Consider the following 23,363-nt stretch of genomic DNA (forward strand, 5'->3'; position numbering starts at 1 on the left):
GTTTCGAATTTTCTAGAACAATCTCACAGATTTTAGTAAGTTGATCGAAAGTATTTATCGTTTGATGACTATCCGTGGTATTAACTCCAATTTGTCAAAAATATCGAATGTGACTGTTATGCAGTTATGGGTCGACCATTTATCTGAAACTGACGGTTTAGGCGCAATCATTTCCATCTTCCTAGATATGGCTTTAGGACCAATATGCAATGCTAGTCTAACTAACATTCCTTCCATGAGGACATGACGTGACTCAAATAAAAACATCTGTAAAATCTAACCCCTAACTCGATGGAATGCGCAGTCTCTTCAATAGGGTCCTAAAATTTTTAATGAAATCTTGTTTTAATTCCATAAGACGAAAGACCATGATCTTGCAACCACTTTAGCAATTTTTCCTGTTAAAATAACGGTTATATCACATTTAAATTTTAATTTAAAAAATCGGTTCAAATTTGAACCTTGACATTTTAGATCATGTTTGACATTCACTGAGTCGGCAAAAACGCCACAGGGGCTCATCTTTTTAACACTGGGGTTGTTCCTATTTGACATTTCGGAAGGGACACGGGAAACAAAACACACTCAAAATTTGAGTTTAAACCAAAGGGTGTGACAAAATCTCAAGAATCAGAAAAAAAAGTTTTTTGGCCGTAAACCAATGAAAAGCATTCAAAAATTGTGTAAACATATGTTTCTGGCCTAAGCTTAACCGTTTGGTACTAAAATTAGAACAGGACCCTATTAAATACACTTCGATCTCTTAGTAAGGGAACGTTTCATAAATGACGTAGCATTTTTTCAGATTTTTGACACCCCCTCCTCCATTGTAGCCTGGAAATTTGAAAACTGAGTAAGTATGTGTTTCTGGCGGCCTAAGGTTAAGTGTTAAGTGTTTGGTACAGACACAGATAACAGATGTCTATGCTAGAACAAAAAAAAATCTGAAAACCTGTGTAAATATTCAAATTGAAACTCCTTGCAATCACTAGCGCCGCCACACAGCGAATTGCGTAAATCAGTGGTGAATATTGTGTTTGCCTTGTGTTGTGAATATTGTGTTGCACTTGTGTTGCCATTCAAAATGACCATTGATTGTCTTACACAGTTTTACAGCCGGACTTCAACGTCTGTTATCTGTGGTACAGATCTTGATGACCCTATCAATCAAATTTTTGAACGCAGAGAACCTTTTGTTTTGCTGCATTTGTGCTTCAAAAAGTTATTGGTGCGGTTTCGTTTTATTTTTATCTTGCTGTAATAATACATGGACTTGGTTAAAATTATAGTAGTCTTCAGTTAACACTAAATTGAAACTTGAATATTTTTATTTTTGTAAGGTACAAGGCCAATTTCTCTTCATCAACGTCGACGAATTTGACAGACTATTTGTGACGGTGACAAACAATAAAAAGTTTTCGTTACTGTCTTAGCTCAGCGCCACCAATGACGCTCAACTACCATCAACCAAGCTCCTCGTCACGACGGAAAATCTATGCCGTTTCTCTCTACCTCCGTTTTCGTAGAACAGGTGGAAGTTGAATAAAAAACTTTGGAATATTAGTAGCCCGGGCCTGCCTACACGGCTAACACAACATATTGAGAGTGTGGTTGCTCAATTGCCAATACAAGACTTCTTGTTGGCTTGCAGTTCGTAGCTCAGATTCGTGTTGCCTGCATTTGTGCGATTGGTGACGATTAGGAGCTTATGTTGGTTCAGTGCAAAGCCCGAGTAGCCCACATGTTGTAATTGAGGCAGAAAAGCTCTTATATGACCAGATCTGGTCATATAAGAGTTATTCTGCCTTATTGTGCTACTTGGGAGGAGTGACGCGAAGAGTGACGAAAAATATTGCTCGTTATCTTTTTACGGCTCTGTTTCGTCGAGGTGTCTCTTATAGTCATAGAAGACGAAAAAAGGACAATCTTTTACTCGCTGATTTATTTTTTATTTTTCGTCATTGGTCAGTGACGAATCTGATGGTTACCAACCCTACTCTTCATGATGTCTTTCTTTTATGAATAATCGTGAAAAGATCCGTGTTTTTTTAACATCTTCAATCCCTTGTCTGTGACCAATCAGCTTAAATCCCATATGCTACGGTTCTTCGCCGTACATGGAAACCAGATGAAGATGAAGACTGCTTAGAAAAGCCAACAATTTGGAAAGATACTCAGAACTTGACCTAGAATATAATGAACTGGGTGGAGAAAACACGATATTTTGAATATTTTGAATCACCGTGAGTAATACTTCATACAAACAGAGGTAAAACTCTGCAATCAAAATTATCGTTGTAATGACAGTACACAATTTAACAACAATGACATTTTTGCGTGTCTTAAGGATCAAATTATGTGTCTCTAGTAGATTTGGTATTGCTGAATCTGCTTCCGTTCTCAGAAATATTCCAGCACGTTACAATTTTGAGCTACCGGTCGCCAAAATTTGTGTATAACACTGTTATTTATGTTTACAATAAATATAAAGTATGATTTATCAAGCTTTTAAGTGATTAAATCCAAGAAGCATTCAAGGACTTAAGTTTTCGTTTAAGGTATAATTTTGATAATAACATTTAAATTACTCAACTTTTTCACCATGCTTGCAATCCATACATAATAGGTTTCTCTTGTAAAAATACAAAACTTTTCTGAATCATAAAAAAAAATATTTTTGAGCATCGAAATTATTATCAACTATGTTGATAATAATCGGTTTACACATGAAGTTTGAATTCTGTGGCAAATTAAGCAAATAAATTGCCATACAAGCTGTTAAAATAAATTCAGCAACCCTTAATTAAGTAAATAGCGATATTTTGGTGATTGAGATAAAAACGTGATCCGCAGTCTTACCGCCCAATTCTAAAAGTATCATGATCGATGGCCAATAAGTAGAATGTTCCGTCTGTTTATCGTGGTAATACTTACTGATTTGGTTGAGCTGGTAAAAATTCGCTCCGTGTCGACCTAAAGATCTGTATCATTAAATAAATTAAGTGAGTTGTCCCGTTAGCGTCAGATTGCCACTCTTCAAAGGAAAGATTGGGGACTGCTAATGTTGGTGGAAGTAGGTATCATTCACAAAAGATTTCGATGCATTTCTTCTCCACACTTCCGCCTCCGGTTGCGCAACATGGGGTTTTGTGTTGTGCCACTCTCAATCTCATCCATCACACCTAAGATCGCGTGCCGGCAGACCGACGACAGATTGATTGAGGCCCCAAGTCAACTGACGAGTGAACCGCCTCCTCCTGTATTATGTGCCGGCCATGGTCTCCGGTAATTGATACAGAAATCAGAAGACGGAGGCAGAGCCCATTCGAGTGGATGTTCAAGTTCATTCATTAGATGGTTTTTCATTGTGCGAAAAAGACACACGCGTAATGAAGGTGGAATAGGGTGTTCCAAAATTGAGCTATGTCTGAAAACTTGGGAGCTCAATCTTCAAATGGTAGCTAGAGATATGATAATCAAACATTTGTATGTATGGAAAACTGAGAAATTACGTTTAGAATTTGCCCCGTTGATATTTTTGAAAAAAGTCCTATTTTCGTGAATAATAGAAAACAATATTCCAAGGCCTGCTACTTTTTGTGATACCTATTATTTTAACATTTTCGCGTATCCTTCAGGGTCCAGACTATCTGAAAAAAAAAAACATTTACTGTATTAATATGAATATTTCACAGAGTAAGTGAACACAGAAATAAAAAGACAACTTCTTCTAGCTGTTCAGCCTATGAGAATAATGTAAAATGAACTTTTTAGTGAGTGACAAATGAGGAACTAATATTATTCTAATCGTGATTTGTTTCGATTTTTCTGATTATTTTGCATTAGGTACATACCACGAAATTTTGTTGAAATCCAAATATTTTATTGATACTAGTCGCGAAAATCGAACATCATTTAAATATTTCAACGGGTAACCTCTAAACGTCAATTATAAGAGTTCCCTCCATATTGGGACTCCCTAATGTGGAAGTAAAGTAAGGAAAAAACGCAGCCTGGTTTTGCAAAAATAATTGATTGCATATGAGTACCGACCCGCATAATGGAATTGTTTGGTGATGATTGTTGTTTGCCCTACCATATTACCAGAAGGAGCAGAGCAGAGCCACGAGAGGGTTGGCTGGTGGAAATTAAATCGCAGTTGAGTAATAACCCATAGCGGTAGCTTCTTGGCGTTGGAAAAGTCGGTCGGCGATTACTCTCATGATGGGATGCTGGGACCCAATTTTTCGGTACAATTCAATCAATTTCAATTCCATTGGCTGACCGAATGATACATAATTGCAGTGAACAAGGTGGAAGCGATTGGGAAGCATAGCTATTCGTTTAACCTTATTTACTCACAGTTCACAATTGGACTTAAATAGAAATATCTCAAGTAATCAATCTATCAAGATCCATACCGAACTTTTTCAGCATAACCGTTTTTGACGTGGATTGAATACAGAAGCTTGGTGTGAAAAATCTTAGTGATAAATCTGAAATTGCTGCTCTGCTTATCTTATGCTCTCAGTTGATAACTACAGTAGTCCTCAGAGCACAAAGCTGAGCAGCATACTCAGTACCAGACATGATGTAATAATCATGGAGGGCACAAAATATATAGAAAAAGTGAACGGTAGATACCCATACGAAAGGAAATAGATTACCCACAAATTTACGGATAATTTACTACTTAAAACATGGACTTGATTTTCCTTTGCGATCTTCAAAACAATTGGCCATTGATGCCGTCGTGTTTGCTAATTAGATTATTGTGCTAATGCCTATGACCCTCTGCACATTTGTTGCAGACAGACACAAAGAGTACCGACGACCGGAGCGTCGGAAGAAGCCAACAATGCCACATAAACTTGATTGAGAATAGGTCATTCACAATGTTTCCCTCGTCCCTTGACGTATTTTTTGTTTTCTTCCATTTTTCCATTGCAGAAGTACGATATTTATCCGGTGAGCCCGACTACAAATCTGTCAACCTCACCTGGGAGGTGGAATCGTTGCGCGGTGGAAGCGAACGAGATGATCAACAGCGCAGGCAGCACAAGGCAGCTCGTGGAGGTCGTCGGCAGCGGGCCTTCAACGTGTACTACTGCGAGATGCAGAACTGGGGACCCCATCGGTGCCGGTCCAAAACTCTGACGGACGATTCGGAGGATAGCGGGTGATTTTGGAGAACCATTCGAAAATTGTTTGAAGAAGATGAATTTTCATATTGTCCCATTTTTTTCAGGAGCACCAAACAGTACACCATGACAGTGAAGAATCTGAGAATGGCCACCAAGTACTCGTTCCACGTGAAGCCTCAAACCAGACCGGGAGATCAGAAGGTCAGTGGCCGATCGGAGCACGACGACGATGAGTTTGACGGGAACTCAATCAACCTCGGCCAGACGATCATCATTCCAACGAAGGGATGTGAGTATGACACCAAACGCGTACGGAAATATTTTGATCACCATTGCAGTAATACGTTATATTATATTACCTGATTAATTTAAAATACCTGATTTAGCTTAGGTGACCTAAAAGGACTTAATTCAAATAGTTAGAATCTTTGAAAGTCATTTTTCAAAACGATTCTTAGGCAGCTTCGCAAAAATTTGCACCCAAGAGCAAACAGCTAAAATATGCTGATAAAATAATGAAGTATCTCCCGCATCATCATGATGATCTCGCCCTAAAAGCCATTGGTAACCAAGTGTGTAGCTCGTTGTTTTTAGGCTAATTATTGTGCATTTTGCACCTTATTAGACTACTGCACAGAACATTTTTGCACAGTGAACATTTGCACACCTCACACATCAGCTTGACAGCATGCTTCGGTAATAACTTTCGCGTCTTTGTTTTGATTTTGGTTCATTTACAAATTTCATAACGCCAAAAATGACACCCACGCACCTTCATTAACGCTTTTTCCTATGAATATTTTACAAATTCTATGTAAGCTGCAACATACGAAAGACCTCCATCAACTCTCAAGGGTGATCAAATTTGTGAATAAGCCCTAATTGCATTGCATAATAATTATTACATTGTTCACTGGTGAACCAAACTCATTCATAAACTAGTGAGCAAGTTAAATAGGCTATACTGGAATATGTGTTTAACCATATCAAGATTCCCATTGCGAATGCGTCATAGTACGAACGGTTGATCTCTCTGCCAGAAAGTTTTAAGCACGTCATCTCTGAGTGTTTCCTTGTATTATTGACGTCAGTGAGTAATTATTTCATTTTTACCATTGATGGAATTCAAATATTAGTATTTTATTATTAATGTAAGAAACGGACAGCATACTTAGCTTAATTTAATTACTGCTTTCTCCCCTTTTATTTTAAATTATGTACCTTACGTTTTTTCCACAATCAGTACCAGTGAATAAATTGTCACCCGACATGCAGCAACAAAGACATTGTCACCTCCTATTCTTGTTGCAACAATTTTATTCCGCAACATGAGTTTATCGTCACTTGAACAGAATATGACAAAGATCGATCACCACGTGCGCGGCGATTTTTTGGGATTCGCATTGCAATTTTCGAGAACTTTTTCCGTGTTGATAAACATTGACACATTATCAAACAGCATCCATAAAACAAATTTGGTTTTGTGTTTAAAATTACAGATTAATCGCGAGTTGAGAAGGTTGCAACAATGTTGCACTCTGTGATTGTCTTGACAATTCTGCTTTTGATTTTGTCCTTATTGTTTTGACAAACGGTTGTGAGCGAGCTTGCTTTGTTGTTTGTTTTTCGTCTATTTTGATGATAATTTGATTCACTGATCAGTACTGATCAAATATCTGCTTCTATATAAAATTTGGTCCTTTCTTGTCCATTCTTCATTCTTGAACGTAAACCAGTGAGAACAACTGATTTTGTAAACACCAGCCTTGTCCAGTGTGTTTACCGGATTCATGGTAGAGCCTAACGAAGTCTTAAGTTGGTTGTCTCTACTGGAAAACACCAAATCGTTTCCGAAATTCCTTAGCTCTGGGCGAAGTTGTTTGATGTGTTTGTCGTATGGGATGGAGACTATCTTCATGGGAACGGCGATAGGGGGTGAGTGTCGTCAAAGCACTCCGAATATGCTGTCTTTCCTTTTTGTCGAATATTGCTTTTATCGTTCTTTCCTTGTATCCGTTTATCTTTGCCGTCTCGTAGATATATTCCAGTTCCTTGGGTTTTCCGTCTTCGCTGAGGGGTAGAGCCTGCATCCTGTGGATCATGTGGTGAAACGCTGCCATGGAAAGAATGATTCGATGTGTAAGGGATGACTCGCTGGGTGTTTGTAGGCTTCCTATAGATTTCGAAGTTGTAAGATGATCTTTCTTCCCTGGTGACAAGTAGATCCAAACAGAGTTGCACAATATCGATCATATCAGCTGATGGCTGATGGACTAAAACTATCAATATCAGTTGTGAACTATCAATATCACTTAGATCTGACAACCAACAGCTGTGATGCGACATCGCACTCTAGATCACAATCACAGCAGAATGAGTGATCACGTGGTAATTACCCACGCTATTAATGTTTTTCACAGTTTCAATCCTTCTGCAGCACTATCAAGAATATCGTACTGATAAATTGCCAATTTAGATGCTTAATTTTCATTTCATTTCATTTTTATTTTCCATAAACATAAGACATAGTCTTTTCTGTTAAGCGTAGATTAATAGTATGAGATGACACATTAAAAAATACTTTCTACGAAAATTAATATCTATTCATGATTAAAGAATTGTAAACATGTTTTCTTAAACCCTAAGGATGAATTCATATTTTGAATATGCGATGATAAATTATTCCATAAAGATATACATCTAACTAGGAGTGAACTGGCATAGTGAGAAGTTCTTACGCGCGTTTTAGCAAATTTTTTACCTCGTACGCTTCTCAAAGGAATCAATTTTGAGAATAAATAACTAGGAGATTGAGTTCGTATTATGTTATGTAACAATAAAACAGATCTAATTGAAGGAAATTTGTTAAAAGGGCAACCGATCAAAGCATTCTGTAGCGGAGTAACATGCGAGTAGCGATTTAGATTGTAGACAAATCGAATGCAGCAATTAAGTGCAACTTTCAATCGATCCATTGTAGTTCTGGATGCCTGAGTCATAATAAAGTCGCAAGTTATGAAATGTGGGAGTATTAAGCTTTTGAACAATCGAAGTTTCGTAGCCGAACTCAAAAAATATGCGTTTGATCTAAGAGTACGTAAAGCAGCATAAACTTTCCCACACTGGTGTAGAATGAAACTATCCCATTCGAAATTTTGTTGAACGATGATTCCCAGACTCGTTACAACATCAGAGTACAAAATTCGATTACCATTCAAAACTATTTCTGGTTTTTCGACCATCCTTTTAAAACGGCTGATGTAACAAGCCTGAGTTTCACGTGCATTTAGAATTAAATAGTTCTCCACAGCCCAATCCAAAATTCTTTGCAAATTATTGTGCAGCAGCGTCAGTAGTAAGCCCTGAGCAATTAAAGTACACTTGTACGTCGTCTGCAAAAAGGTGGACATTACAGCCTGCTAACCTTATTGGGAGATCGTTGATATATAACGTGAATAATATCGGCCCAAGTACTGAGCCCTGTGGTACACCTGAAGTAATAGGCAAATATTCTGAAAACTGATTATTCACGAACACAGTCTGCGATCTATTCGTCAGATACGAACGAACGAGACTTACAGCATCAAATTCGAACCCAAACTGACTCTCTAACTTGAGACACAGAGTCTCATGGCAAATTGAGTCGAATGCTTTTGAAAAATCTAGCAGCAGAAGTACTACTGAGCCGCCACTATCTAGGACAAAGCCCATGTCGTCACATACTTTAATCATGGCTGTTTTTGGACTATGCCCTTTACGATAACCAGATTGTGAGGAAGAGAGTAAATTACTATTCGAGATATAGGTGACTATTTGGTTCTTAACCAACTTTTCGAATATTTTTGAAATGGCACTCAATATGCTGATGGGTCGGAGGTTATCCAAAGAATTGCTATTAGATTTTTTATTTATCGGCACGACCCCCAGTTTTATTATGCTGTTGAAAATATGGTGCATTGGCTTCAACAAGAGAGGTAAAAAAGACTTCACAAATTTTATTGGGATTCCGTCTAAACCGACTGCATTAGACTTGATTTCATAAGTTGCATTTATTATTTGATTCAATTCAATAGCACTAAAAGAAAAAAATGAATCAACCAAAGACGGATTATTCGCATCAACATCGTTGCTAGTGCTGTAGCAATTAGAAAAATGAACATTGATTTCATCAGGCGAAAAACGTGTATCACCGTTTGTTTTCTTAGAATTGACGTTCATTTGTCCAAAATATTTCCACAATTCTTTTGAGGTAGAAGCATTTGAAACTTTTGTGTTCCAATACTCCTTCTTAGCTGTATTTATCAAAGCCGTGACCTTATTTCTTAAGCTTTTATACAACGAATAGTCAGTATCACATTTTGAGACCTTCCACACTCGGTAGGCTAGATCACGATCAATCATTGCTTTGGATATATCCTTATTTAAGGCTAAACTTGGGCCATCAGTGATATCCATAGTCTATCGCCATCAATGCACTGGTGATGGAGTAGAGAGCATGACGTTGATGTGATATGGAATGATCCGAATTGTATCGCAGTCGGCCTGTACAAATCAGCAAATTTCGCGTGTTGATAGTGACAGCAAGCAACTCTGGATCCTAAAACGATAGTTTTCCATCCCTCTCCTCCTCGTGGGTAAACTTGATATCCTAGTGTACGCTGTTGATTGTATCCAACATTCTAGCCAAATCGTTTCGCTCGATAACGCTGAAAATGTCGTCGACGTCTCTTCACCATTTATACGGTAATGCTTCATGTTTCTTTAAATTTTCTTCACCATGAATTCACCATGAATAGTTCACACAAAAACGGGGGGGAGAAGGTTTCCCATGGGGGCTCCTTTCATCTGCTTGTTTCCTCGAAATGGATCATTGAAATAACCAAAACGGCCGCTATGAAATGCACAGATAGCGCCACCGTAGTCTTGTGTGTTTAACATAACAGGGATGCTATCACAATGTTAAATCCCATATACGGTAGCGCCGCTGTTTTGATGCGGTGAGTGCCGAAAGAGTTACTTTCAATGATCCATTGAAAGTAGTTCTCGTCCATGCACAATTTTGCCAACCTCATGTATGTCCTGACTTTTCCTTTCAATGCTGCATCTGTCCGTCGGGGTAGTAACCAGTCTTCGAGAAGATTTAGGGAATCCTTAACTGGAACGCTGGGGAAAAGAACCGCTACGTCGAAAGAAACCATCAACTCGTCATCCTCGATGTGTCCTGACTCTTATAGTTTCTGGGAGAACTCCTGCGTGTTTTTAACTGACCTAGTGGGGAATGGATTCGGTATGCTCTGGAATTCCTTGATTAACCATTTCGCCAGTTTATGAGTGGGAGATCCGTCGGCCGAAATGATTTCTCGCATTTCTTTTCCCGACTTGTGAATCTTCGAAAGTCCTTTAATCCGTGGAAGAATATGGTTTGACTCTTTCAAGCGAGCCTTGCTAGTGATCGCCTTGCAGTCCTTCAGGGTTTTGTCGGTAAGCTTGATGAATCCGGGTAGTGGATCCACTCTCAAATGTCGGTAGGGGCCCTCGTTTATATTTTTCGCCATTTGTTCGACGTAATCCGTCTTGTCCATGATGACGACCGCGTTGCCTTTATCCGCCTTGATGAAGAACACTGGTTTATCCTTAAGGTGAAGATGCATCGAAGCCAAACCTCAAATTTTCAAGAGCACAGATCTAGAGAACCTGACAACCGTTCGTGCTGAAAATCTAATCGATTGGTCACCACCAGCGAGTGACCAGTGAGTAGCATTTTCAGCACAAACGGTTGTCTGGTTCTCTAGATTTGTGCTCTTGAAAATTCGAGGTTTGGCTTCGATGCATCTTCACGTTAAGTTCTTTAATGACCCTCGTCCCATCCTTGTCTGCCCTGCTGCGTTGTCGTGTTGTAATGGCCTACGATGTTCCTTGTTGTGTTCTGGTCCTTCATTGGTACGGTTTGGATAATCGCTGTTTCCATGTCTACGATGATTTTCTCCATGTCAGGCTTCGTAGTCTAACCCCTTGTTGAAGTGTGTTAATTATTCCACTGTGAACTGCTTCGTCGAACGATTAACTACAAAATCTTCAATGGGTTCTACATTCTGAGTAGGAACGCAGTTACTTTCCGTCGTCTTGGATCGCATGGTAGCTAGTTTTTTTTTTTTATTTCGGTGTAGCCTGTTCTTCTTGTTGGCTTCGCACTTTTCCGCTCGTTTAACCTTGGTCAGGAATAATGGGAATCCTTCCGAATATTGAAGTGTTTTCTTGGTCGCGGTTTATCAAGCGCATATTCCGACCCTGAGGCAGTGTAGAAGGGGGTCTCATTGATGCCAGATAGGAGACTGCCCCATTAGTTACACTGTAAAGTAAGTACAAACGTGTATGGAACTTTTTTTTTAATTTCTTCATAGTAAGTTCCATATAAACCTACATCGACTTTGAGGCACCTTTAAATCTCCACCGAAAAAGCAGAAACTATCAAAGGGAACTATTTTCATCATGAGGATGGTCAGGAAGATATAGAAGATTGGATTTTCAAACTTTTTTGTACTTTGATCTGCCCTAGTGTTTCTTGAAAAAAAATGCTGGTGCGAAACTTTAAATGAACTTTTCAATATTCGATGTGTATATTGTGTGAAAATCCTTGAAAAATATTTGGTAGAGTTCCAGTAATCCTTGGATGTAATGCTGGAGAAAATTCTAGAGAAGCTCAATAATGGAACACAGGCCGAATTTAAGGAATTTTTTTTTAAATGTTCTTAGGAAAGATTCAAATATGACGTCCATCACTTTTTGGGATTTCTGAAGCCCTCCTCCTCCATCTTTCACGGATTTTCCATGCACTGAAAAACTTTCATAGACCCCCCACCCTCCCCCAAAAGATGGACGTCTTTTTGAATGCTTCCTTAATGGATTCACTCGAATAACCCCTCGAGGAGTTTTTGGAGCATTTTTTTTTTGAATAATCGTAGATGAAATGTCGTAGATATTCTTGTCGAGTTTCTTGAAAAAAAAAAAATCCTTGAATTTTACCAAAAACTCTTGAATTAACCTTTAAGGGTTTTCATGGAAGAAATTCTGTGGTAATATTTGGAAGTTTTCTTAGAGTCACAACCGGAGTATTCGGTTGAAAAGTAAAAAAAATATCTGGAGGAAGTCCTAGAATAGTCTATGGAAAATTGTTTAAAGTATTCTCTAAAAAAAAAAAAACACTGGGGATAGTAACGTTGGGGTGCTCAAAGAAAAATCAAATTCTGGATAAATTCCTGTAAGCATCCTTTGAAAAATTACTAAAAGAATTTGTAGATGAATTTCTTGAAGAATTTCTGGATAAAACCCTGTATTAATTCCTGACAGAATTCTAAATGAAACCTCTGGGGAAACCACTAGGATAGAATGAAGCTGTTCTGCAGAAACATTTTGCATCATAATAATCTGCAAGCAAGATAAGGAAAAAAGAGACTTTAGATACCATTTCAGTTAAAATAAAGACTTCATGCATTGATGAAAAATTAAGACTTTTTAAAGACCTACATAAGGCTGATACAAATATTAATTTTCTTTTATGTCACCCCCCCCTTCGAAAATCCGAAAATTTAAAAGGGGAGAAAAAAAAAATCATCATTTTTTTGACATCAGTTAGGTTTTTTCAATTTTTAAAGTAAAAACAAGTAAAATAATGATCCAGAAAACGTTTGAAAAAAGTTTAACAATTGTCGTCAAAAATAAAATTTCGAAAAAATAACTTTTTTTTCATTTTTATTTTTTGTTCCTTATTTATTTTTATCCCCCCCCTCGTACCTTCCAAGTGGTCTCGGACATAAAAGAAATTTAATATTTGTATCAGCCTAAAAATGGTTTCTAAAAAAAATCTGCTACCAGCCCTAGATGTATTAATCTTCCACTGATTAAATATAGAGATATTAAAAGCATCAAACATGTTCTGATAAGTCGATAAAATTTCATACTCGAAAGGATCCTCACTGAACAGCTGAAATAGCGGCGCAGCCGAATTTTTTTCAGAATGAACTGAGTTTTCTGGTAACTCTGGGTTATGACGCAAAAATCCTTTGTCGTGACATATTCTATCATAAATTACTGCCTCAAAATAATTTCTCTGATTGTTATCGAAATTCCTTGAGAATTCCAGTTTTTTTTTCCAGGTTAAATGAAATTTCCTGATAATTCCATGTTTTCCAGATTTTTCCAGGAAGTAGACACCCTTTTGTAGACTCTGACCCTTTTCCTTGGCGTCCTTTGTTTAAGACTAGGAATATTTCACCAATCCTAGTTCGCCTTATGCTCCGCTCGTCTGCGCCCAATGGCGATAACTTCTCCGTGTTCCGCATCGCCTTCAGAACCTCGGCGTATTCGCTTCCTCCATTTTGATAACAAGGGCTTCGCCCAAATTCCTACGTTTCGCTGTTTTCGGTTTAGCGCTCTCCTTGGGCTCGGTTTTCGGTTTCCTCTGTTTTTTCTTAATTTCTAACTCGTATTCACGGGTTACTGTTGCCTTGCGCCCATGATTCCTGTGGACGCACTGCCTAGTTCGGGTTATCCCGTGGCTCCTTTTTCTTGGCTTTCTTGGCCTTAGGCTTGGTGTTGGTCTCTCCTTTGTTGCCATGTCTTCTTGATCGCGGGGCTTGGCTCGTGCCACCCGGATAGAAACGTATCATTCAGTGAATGGAATAAACCATTAATGTACAATATAACGTATTGGATACAATGCAGCGTATTGTAATTGAATGTCGAAGCAATATTATTCTTGTTTGGATATACAATTCAAAAACAATACAATATATTGTAACAGAACATTGTATTGTTTTTAATTGGTTTTATACCTTACAATTTTGGTCAAATTCCTATTTTCGCGTAAAACAACTGTTGCTTTTTTCTATGTAGCTTTGCTGAAAGAAATAAACAAAACAAATTTAGAAAGCAAGAAATGTTGGGTGAAAAATATTCAAAAAATTAAAATAAGTAGTTTTTTAGAAGTCACTTGACATTAGCTGTAACGACGAATGCATCCATGATACAGTTCGTTGAATTGTTTTTGTATTGTACGTATTGTTGTTATTGTACGAATTGCTAATCAAGACAATACATGAACATTATATCGTATTGTATTTTCAAAATGTTTGTATGAGAAAATATCTATATTTGTATTGTTACGATACTTAACCACTCATACATTATATTGCAAAAATCTCATATACCATACAGTGAACTGTTCAAAACAATATATTGTACTGTAATTGTATTGTCATTTTACATATACTGTATTGTATTTCCAATATATTGAATGGTACTGTTACAATACGTTATATTGTTTTTGTATTGTATTTTTTATTCGGGCAGCTCTTCGGCTCTGGAGGACGGCCGCGTAGGTCACTTTTCCCTTAAGCTAAGTATGCTGTTTCGCTCAAGAAAAGTAAAGAAATTCCTTGACTGAAAGGGTCAAGAAATTTCCTACGGAGAGCCCCCTTTGAAGTGACATTTCTTCTCAACTGCGTACTGCGATCAGAAAAAAGTGATTTTCTTGACCATTTCTTGGGAGAAATTTTCCACGCATCGAGATAGGCGATTCCTTTTCTTGTCAGTAGCAAACCGGCCTTTAGCAACCATATGTCTTTTCGCCACGTATTCATCCTCGGAAGGTCCCCTCTTTCGCATCGCGTATCGAATAATATCATCAGATATATTCGCGTTGCTTGTGAAGGAAAACACTTCGGTCTGACACGACTTAGTGTCTCTTTCGCCTTATACCTTGCCAAGTTGTTCCTTGGATTTCTCGTAGTCCTGCTTTGCAGCTAGGACTGATTGTCGCAATTTCAGTAGACTTGTTTTCAAGTCTTTGCAGACATTGCTTTTGCTCTTAACAAACTCGATGATGACATCAAAATGCTCAGCAGCTACCTGCATTGTAGGGAGGTACTCCCTATAGCGATCCATGGCCTCGATTAGTCCCGGGCCATCGGTTACCCACACTGTTTTCACTAAAGTTGATATTGGTCGCCTCTTTCCTTGGCAGGAACCTTAGCCGGTTACTGATAGGTCCAGAAGACTCTCCTTCACATTCCGCTAGTTGTTTGTTTTGGTTCATCATGACAGTCTGTTTATCATCTACTGCTACACCTCTGATTGTATCGGGGTGATGACAGATCATGATAAAACCCATAAACCTTAACAATGATCCAAAACGTTGCACTTAATTTCCCCGAAGTGTGCACATACAAACCTTAAGGTATATTAATTCACACCGACCACTGTGATAGCGAAGTACCTAATATTGTATGCGCCGATCTTATTTATTTCGAACCATCCAGCATTGTTAATATAGCCCAATTAGTTTCGTCGGAAAAACATGTTCAGATATTATCTACTCATCTTAAACTGTCTGTATTTTGTGAGACACAATCTATGAAAAAAATGGATTAAATCACATATTTTCATTCCTTACACCTTTCTCACCCAGTTTCCGCCCACGCCACCCAGTGCTTGCCGCACGCGTCGGAAATCGAAGTCGAAACCGGACCATACTTTGGGGGGCGTATCAGTTCGGAGAATGGCCACTGCAACATTCAGGGTGACGCCAACAGCCCCCAGGAAAGCTACACCATGCGGATCGAACACGAGAATTGCGGCAGCCACGTGAGCCCCGAAGACCTGACCGTCGAGACGTACATCACCGTCCAGGAGAACTTGGGAATTCTGACGCACAGCACCAGAAGATTTGTAGTGGTCTGCACCTTCCAGCCGGACACGCTAACGGTCAGGGCACGACTGGCTTTGCCTGGTAAGGGTCGTGGAGGGGCAGCTCCGGTTCCGATGAGCGATTACTGGCCGGCCACTAGAAGAAATGCCCGCGTTAGGCAGTTCAACATGGTGGACAAGAGTAGCCTGGTCCTCAAAGCTTCCGACGAGGAAGAAGTTGAGGATATGCAGCCAGCCCATGTCAAGGAGGTGGAAGAGAACGACGTGATAGGAGAGGTTGGTACAGAGAGTAGCCCTGCAACAGAGAAGCCTTCGATGAGTTCCAAGGAAAACGAGATAGCAGAGAGAAAGGGTACCAGCCGGCAACGTGCTGATAAGAGCGAACCTTTCCGCGATGCCAAATACGCGAGGTTGTTTGAAACTAAGGCAGCCGCTGGGGATAATGGGGTAGGGATAAGCGAAATAGCTTCCGATGATGACGAAGAAGGATTCAGCTCCAGGGCATCCGTTGGGAGTGAGGAGCGATCCTTGGATTTGCCGAGTTTGCTGATTTCGGCTTGCCTTGCTGTGATAATGATTGGTGCTTTCGTGTATGTGCTGCTGAAGGAGTACAAGAAGCAGAGGATAATCCAACAGCATCACCAGATTCAAACGCAACAGACGCAACGACCGCCGAATCGGATGGCAGCGTTTTGATATAGTTTTCTGTCGACAGCGATAAATGAACGATATTTTACGCAATAGTGATAGCTATATGTTAGGATAAGCGAACGATAGGCATAATTTTATTGAAAACGGTAACCCTGACTGGTAAGTTTTAAACTGAATAGCAGAAATCGATAGGCATTTGTCTCTTGACGGTTCAGAAAATTGATGCTCTTTTGTTTTATTGAAATGATAGCCTATTGCAGAGCTGGTAGCGACTGAGTGTTTTGAAAATAGGAACTTTAGAGAGGGAGAATTGGTAGAGTAATCTCTAGAAAAAAATCTGTTGCGATCCCTGTAGAAGTCCCTGAAAGTGTTCCAGATGAAATTTCTGAGATAATTCTGAAGCTCTTCGAGGAACCTGAGAAGCAATTCTTGAAGAACTTGTTGAATAGTCGCGTTTTAGTATCTAGAACCTATAAACAGTTTACATCAGAACTCACTGCTAGCATAATATAAAACAAAATGTGACTAAAGAGATCATTTTGGTTAAACTAGAGACTTGAGAGATCTACATTAAAACAGAGACCAAGACTCTACAAACAAACCTGCTACCAGTCCTGCTATTGAGTGGTATGAGCAGATGATTTAGTTTGCTATTTAGCTTTAGGTGACATTCGAAATTGTTGGCCACCCTCAACTGCTGGGTACTTGTTTCAATTTCTTGAAAATGACTGAGCATAAATTTCACTCAATAATAAGAACTTTCCATGTTTATCTAGCTATCCCTGAAAGCAAATCTATTTCGGACGAGTTAAGTATCTACAACACGTTAAAACACAAACTCAAAAAAAAAAAAAAAAGCCCTGCAGGCATTGGACATGAGAATTCTGCCTGCAGTCATGTAGTTACTGTCTCTCTTACCCTTTTGAGGGGCTTTCGTTCTTCCGCTGTATCGTCCTGACTTGCCTCGTGGCTCGCTAAATCTACGACGTGTGATTTCGCTTATCCTCCTGTCGATAGCAGAGAAGCTAATTAGAGCCAGGTTCCAATGAACGTCAAATCGATTTGGCTCACCTGGTGAAGTACCTCTCCTTCCCGCACAGAGTGTGGTCGGCGACCAAGTCGCTATTGTTGCACCCTGGTTGTTCTGGGTGAACGTGGACAGCTATCCCAACGTGCGTCAATCGGGCTTGCTCTCCAACTATATGGTTAACAAAATGGCCGAAGTTAGCTTTGATGATAGCCCGCTCAGTCGATTTCTATAGCCGCCAGAAAATTTGAGCTCACCTGTTATCCACGTGATTGCCTCGCAATGGAATCCAATCCGGCCAACCGCGCGATGTATCTCGCAGCAAGGTGCTCCCCGATAGAGAGGAGGTTTTCTTATTTTTGGATACGTGTACTAATTAAACGTCCACACCGGCGGATTCTTCCAAATTCTAATCACCAATGTTCAGGGAATCCTCTCGATTCGGCGACCACGGAATAACGTGCTGCGTGCGACCGACCGATTTCACGCACTAGCCCGAACTGATCTTTCTCAGTACCACGACTTGTCTCTCCACTCCGACGGCTCTGCGGTTACGGAAAACGGCGTGAGTGCTGCCGATTGTGGACGACAAGCCTTGCTTCTCTCAATGGCTTGGCTCGCTGCTCCCGAAGCTTGTCTGCGTAGTCGTCGTTCGAAGAAGAGACGACGATATTGGTCTGAATAGCATGGTTGTCGTGTGCAGCAGCTTTAGTTTCTCGTGCGAAGGGAGGTTTGGCAGGGGTTTTCGCTACGCGATGCGCGGAGCAACCTTTCTCTTCTGTTTCTTTTTTTTTTTTTTGAGTTTGTGTTTTAACGTGTTGAATCTGAGCTGAAGCTTTTATTTTACGGCACAATAAATCTAAACGCAACAATGTGTTTGTGAAGAAAGTGTACAAAAAATTTAGGACTGCTTTTCGTAAGAACAAATACACCTACCGCAATTTGATCTATGAACTGAATAGAATAGCAAAATCAATTATTTTGATTCCTATATCGTCATCATGAAGTGATATTCTAATTATTAATAAGATTCATAGCAAAGTCGATTGATTGTACCAATTTGCTGTCATGAAAACTTACATTATCATACATTTCCCATAAGTGAAATCCATATCTACAAGGGTTAGGCCGATTATGATTTTACAACTTTATTAAATCTTCATCCTCCTTATGTAAGAACAAAAATCGATCATTGTAATAAACATTTTTTTTAGTCTAACATCTTTGTCAGTATGCTTCCGCCCTTTGCGTTCCGTCGCCGTTCTTCCGCTTCTTGCCCCTTGATGCCAAATATCCGAATCTCCTTCTCGAGCTTCCCGGCAGCGAGTGCGGTGTTGGCCGCGTTGAAGAAGTCCTTTGCCTTTGCGTTTAGGTGATCCAGTCCGACGGCAGCCTGTAATCGAGTGACGTCGTCCTTTTCCGTCTCTGCTATGAACTTGAGGAAACGGTAGATCGACAGCAGGTACTCTTGGTGGTCCAGAAGGTTGTCCATGCCTTCGATGAGCTGGGAGAGCACCAGGATGGCCGCTCGTCGGGCGGGGAGGTAGCTATCGGTCTCGATGACGGACTTTATGACCAGGAACATCTGAGAGAGAAAAAGACGTGGTATAATTATTTCAGCATACCCCTAAGAAAAGTACATATATTAATCGTTGTGCAAAGCTAGGTATCAATGCCATTTCCAAACCTATCAGGGTTAGAACGGCTATAAATCTAAAACAGAAAATGTTTAAGATGTTGAAAAAAAATCTTCATTTTCCTAAATCTTTGGAACTATAAAATGTTCAATGTTATTTTCAAGTATTTTCAAATTTAACGAATAATTCAGGAGCAGATTCTTATTCTTATTAACTCAAACAAAACTTAACTATCATTTATCCAACACGTTTGGGAATTTTAATAATATGAATTTATATAATTGAAATTTAAATAAAAAGTAACATTTTAAATTCATTCACTTTGGAGTAATTTCTAGAATTTTTTGAATAATTTTACATATTGCTTTACCAGGGCTAGTAACGTTTAAGTGTCTTTAACCTTCGGGCTGTCGCGCTGTTGTACTTTGTACAACAGTTGTGATTTCTATGCTATCATTTTGCAACAAAGATATCTATCGACGCCAAACCAGAATGTATTCTTTAACAATCTTCTTAAGAACAATAATCGACGGTTTTTATATACAGTATTACCCTTCATAATGCAGTAAAATTAACAAATGTACATGAAAGTCGTATAATAATGAACGCACTATAAACGGTTCGAGTAAACCACAGTTTTAAATTGGTATATCTCAAAATCCAGATAATTTAGAAACTTGGGGTCTTTAGTAAAGTTGTTTTGGAGGTGAAGCGCTATCTGATGGTATCGCATTTAATTCAGAATTTGACCGCTAGGTGGCACTAGTGGGCATGGAAGTTTTACTTTTGTTTTGCAAATATTTCAGGATCCTGATCATTTAGAAAGATGGCGTTCTCGGCAAAGTTGTTTAGTAAGTTAAGGACTATCATTGTTCGAGCTAGTTGATTAAAAATTTTGCCACAAAACGGCGCTAGTGTGCATGAATCTTTTGTTTGCAGATATCTCAGGAGCCTGACCACTTAGAACGATAGTGTTTTCGGCAAAGTAGTTCAGTAGCTCAAGGAATATCATTATTTGAGGCAAGAAATAGGATATTTTACCACCAGGCGGCGCTAGAGAGCATAAAATTTTTGTTTTGCGGATACTGCAGGATATTGAATTTTAGAACAGCAACTTCAGCAAAGTAGTCCAGAAGCTCAAGAACTATCATTATTTTACAAAATCTCGAACTTTAAGGATTGAACAAAGGAATAATTTGAACTACTGAACAACTCTGTCGAAGACGCCATCTTTCTAAGTGATCAGGCTCCTGAGATATTTGCGAAACAAATGTTTTATGCTCACTAGCGCCGCCTGATGGCAAAATTTTGAATCAACTAGCTCTAACAATGATAGTCCATAAGTTACCGAGCAACTTTGCCGAAGACGCCATCTTTCTAAATGATCAGGATCCTGAGATCTGTGATACAAAAGTTTCATGTTCACTAGCGTCGCCTAGTGGCAAAATCCCGAGTTTCTTGGCTAAAATAATGATAGCCCTTGATCTACTGAACAACTTTGCCGAATACGTCATATTTCTAAGTGGTCAGACTCCTGGGATATTCGCAAAACCAAGGGTGTTGTACAAAGTACAACGCGCGACTACTCGCGTTACAAAAATTTGCGCGACGACCGAAAGGTTAAAATTAGAATAGGCACATTGGGGGCAATACGAGCCACACTGGATTTGATCAAAAACAGTTTACTAATGTCTAGTGTCATTATGATCTGCTAGCGGATGCTTCCAATAATCACTACAATAAAAACCGTTATAATTCTAGCAGTTCCATTAAGGTTATAAGAGAATCATATTCATTGTTCAGTTAAATTTTACAAATCCATTCAAACTTCTGATAATACTGAACAATTCGAGAGCAAAATTAAATTTACTCGTAAACGAAATTATCGGAAAACAGAATATTGTTTTAAAAAGTGAACTGGCGGGGCAAAATGAGCCAGCTAGATTTGAGCAAAACAGTGTTTTGAACATAAATATCAATTGCCGAAACATATTAGATTATTTTTTAATACATAGTCATCTTGGTGGTGCACCATTACAAGTCAAACACTTTGCTAGAAAATAGGTTGTACCAAATGCCGCAATTTCATACTAGAATTACGTGGTCTGTTTACTATGTCTAATATATCTATCAAAAATAAGCTGCCAAGAATTATTAATTCAAGCAAAGCTAATGAACCTTTCCAATATTGTACTGTTCTACCATCATTAGCAAACATGGTTTTCAAAAATGTTCCTAAAACTTTTTCAAGTTGATTTTAACATTTATTATATTGTCCCGATCATCCCTATTAGAGATAATAGAGATAATAATGCCTGAAAAAAATCCAAGAATAAACCAAGCAGGAATCAAGCAACAGAAAGAAACTAAACGGAACCAGGATATGAGTCTTCATTAAGTTTTATCAGATAATCCAACAAGGCATTTCATAAAAAAAACATCTCTAAAAGCTTTTTTTAATTCCTTGTGAGGTAACGACTGTATTTTTTCAAGAATTCAAGAATTTCATCAAAAATTTGGATGTTTGCCAAAAGTTTCCTTCAAATATTATTCCCAAGATTTTTAGGCAGTTCATTCATTATCCAAGATTTTCGTTTATAAATCATGAGAATTCTAAGAATTCATCTTGATATTGTTTAAGGATAAACTCAGCAATTACTTCAGAGATTCCAACAGTAATTCATTTAAAGATTTTTAAAGTGATTCTTCTATCCATTTCCCTAGAACTTCTTCCTAGATAATCGTTTGGGATATCTCAAGAAACTCTGTGACTCAACCAGGATTGCCTCGAAAATTATTGATTAGTTTTTTTAAGATTCCAAACTGGTATTTCTCTAAAGATACCTTCGGAAATTGCATACATTCATTCATGAATTATTCCAGTAATTCCTAGAGAAATTTCCCAAGAAAGTCTTCATAGAATTTATCCAGTACTTTTTTCGTGGATCTCTCCTATGGGGTTTACTTCGTGATAATATCCTGCAATATTTTCTTAAGGGATTCCTTGAAAAACAGCGGAATTCCTGAAGATGTTTGTTAATGAATAATCGGAGGAAAAATTGGCATAATTTCCTGTGTGAGAATTCAAAGGAACTTTTTAAGAAAATTTTTGAAGGCTCTTTATGGAGAATTCCAGGTCGTATTCATTAAGAAGTTCTCGGAAACAAATTTTGGAGCTGCCGTAAAACTCTCGTGGGGTTTCCTGTTAAATCTCTACATGAATTTCTTTTAAAATTCTGGAACCCCTATGGATTTTCTTGTAAGAACTTCTGTATAAATCTTCGAAAAATTTCTGAGAATGGATTTCTGGTTGAATAGTCGGGTAATAGTCTCTGCAGTTTTCTCTGGAGCCTGTAGAACTAGGATTCACTGCAAGTGAGAAGCAAAAAAGTGGCTTTAGAGACCATTTTGGTTGAGAAGAGTCTTAAAATACCTTCTTATGCTAAACAATTATTTTAAGTCGGATTTTCTTGAAACTTTCAGAAAACGAACTAATACATATAGATTATGTTTCGGCATAATTACTTTATTCAATGTCCTTTCCTTCGCTGAAAGCCCGCACCTTTTCCTTAAGACCCCTTATTACTTTTTGTGCAATGGTGGAGCCAACCTTTTTGGTCACTTTTATCCATGCTTTCTTCAATTCCAGCTCGTTTTTAAACACCTTGGCGAATTTTCGCTTTCATTATAGCCCAAAACTTTTCCACTGGACGAATTTTCATGAATTTGGGGGGTTGGCGGTTTTTGGTTCAAAAACAACGTTATTGTCTCTGTATTGGATTGGTATCGATTGCGCGTAATGGAATGATGCCAGATCCGGCCAAAATAATGTCTCGCCTTCGTGAGATCGCAGGATGGGCAACAGACGATTTTGGCACTCGGTGCGGTCAATTTCGCTGTTGATGGTAACCGTTGTAACGTGCGATTTACACAGTTTACCGCATTGGCATACGGCCTGCCAGAGCAAGTATTTTTTGGCGAATTTGTTCATTTTTTCTTCCTTATGGCTTCCGGAACATCAAACCGTGATTTGGCAACATAGAACTGGGTTTCTTCATTCATAACCACACATTTCGGTTTCGTTAACCACTCTCGATTTAACTTCCTTGCGCGGGATTTTGCCACCGTGTTTTGTTGATCACGCCGGTTCGTTGCCTTCCGGAACTTGAACACACGAAGCCCAGCTCGTTTCATGATTCG

General features: G+C 38.8%; 2 protein-coding genes across 2 annotated transcripts in view; one reads left to right on the forward strand and one right to left on the reverse strand.

The window, feature by feature from the left end:
• LOC5565905 overlaps positions 1 to 17,356 on the forward strand; it is a 159,143-nt gene extending 141,787 nt beyond the window's left edge. Inside the window, exons 2-4 of the mRNA XM_021848154.1 lie at positions 4,951 to 5,179; positions 5,249 to 5,433; positions 15,610 to 17,356. Of these exons, the coding sequence (XP_021703846.1) occupies positions 4,951 to 5,179; positions 5,249 to 5,433; positions 15,610 to 16,544 (1,349 nt within the window). The 3' untranslated portion in view covers positions 16,545 to 17,356. The remainder of the gene's footprint in view (positions 1 to 4,950; positions 5,180 to 5,248; positions 5,434 to 15,609) is intronic.
• A 972-nt stretch (positions 17,357 to 18,328) lies between these two features.
• Positions 18,329 to 23,363, reverse strand: part of LOC5565889 (transport and Golgi organization protein 6) — a 37,575-nt gene continuing 32,540 nt past the window's right edge. The window contains exon 4 of the mRNA XM_001650197.2: positions 18,329 to 19,111. Within this exon, the coding sequence (XP_001650247.2) occupies positions 18,737 to 19,111 (375 nt within the window). The 3' untranslated portion in view covers positions 18,329 to 18,736. The remainder of the gene's footprint in view (positions 19,112 to 23,363) is intronic.

This window comes from Aedes aegypti, chromosome 2, assembly GCF_002204515.2.
Source record: "Aedes aegypti strain LVP_AGWG chromosome 2, AaegL5.0 Primary Assembly, whole genome shotgun sequence".
Lineage (NCBI taxonomy): Eukaryota > Metazoa > Arthropoda > Insecta > Diptera > Culicidae > Aedes > Aedes aegypti.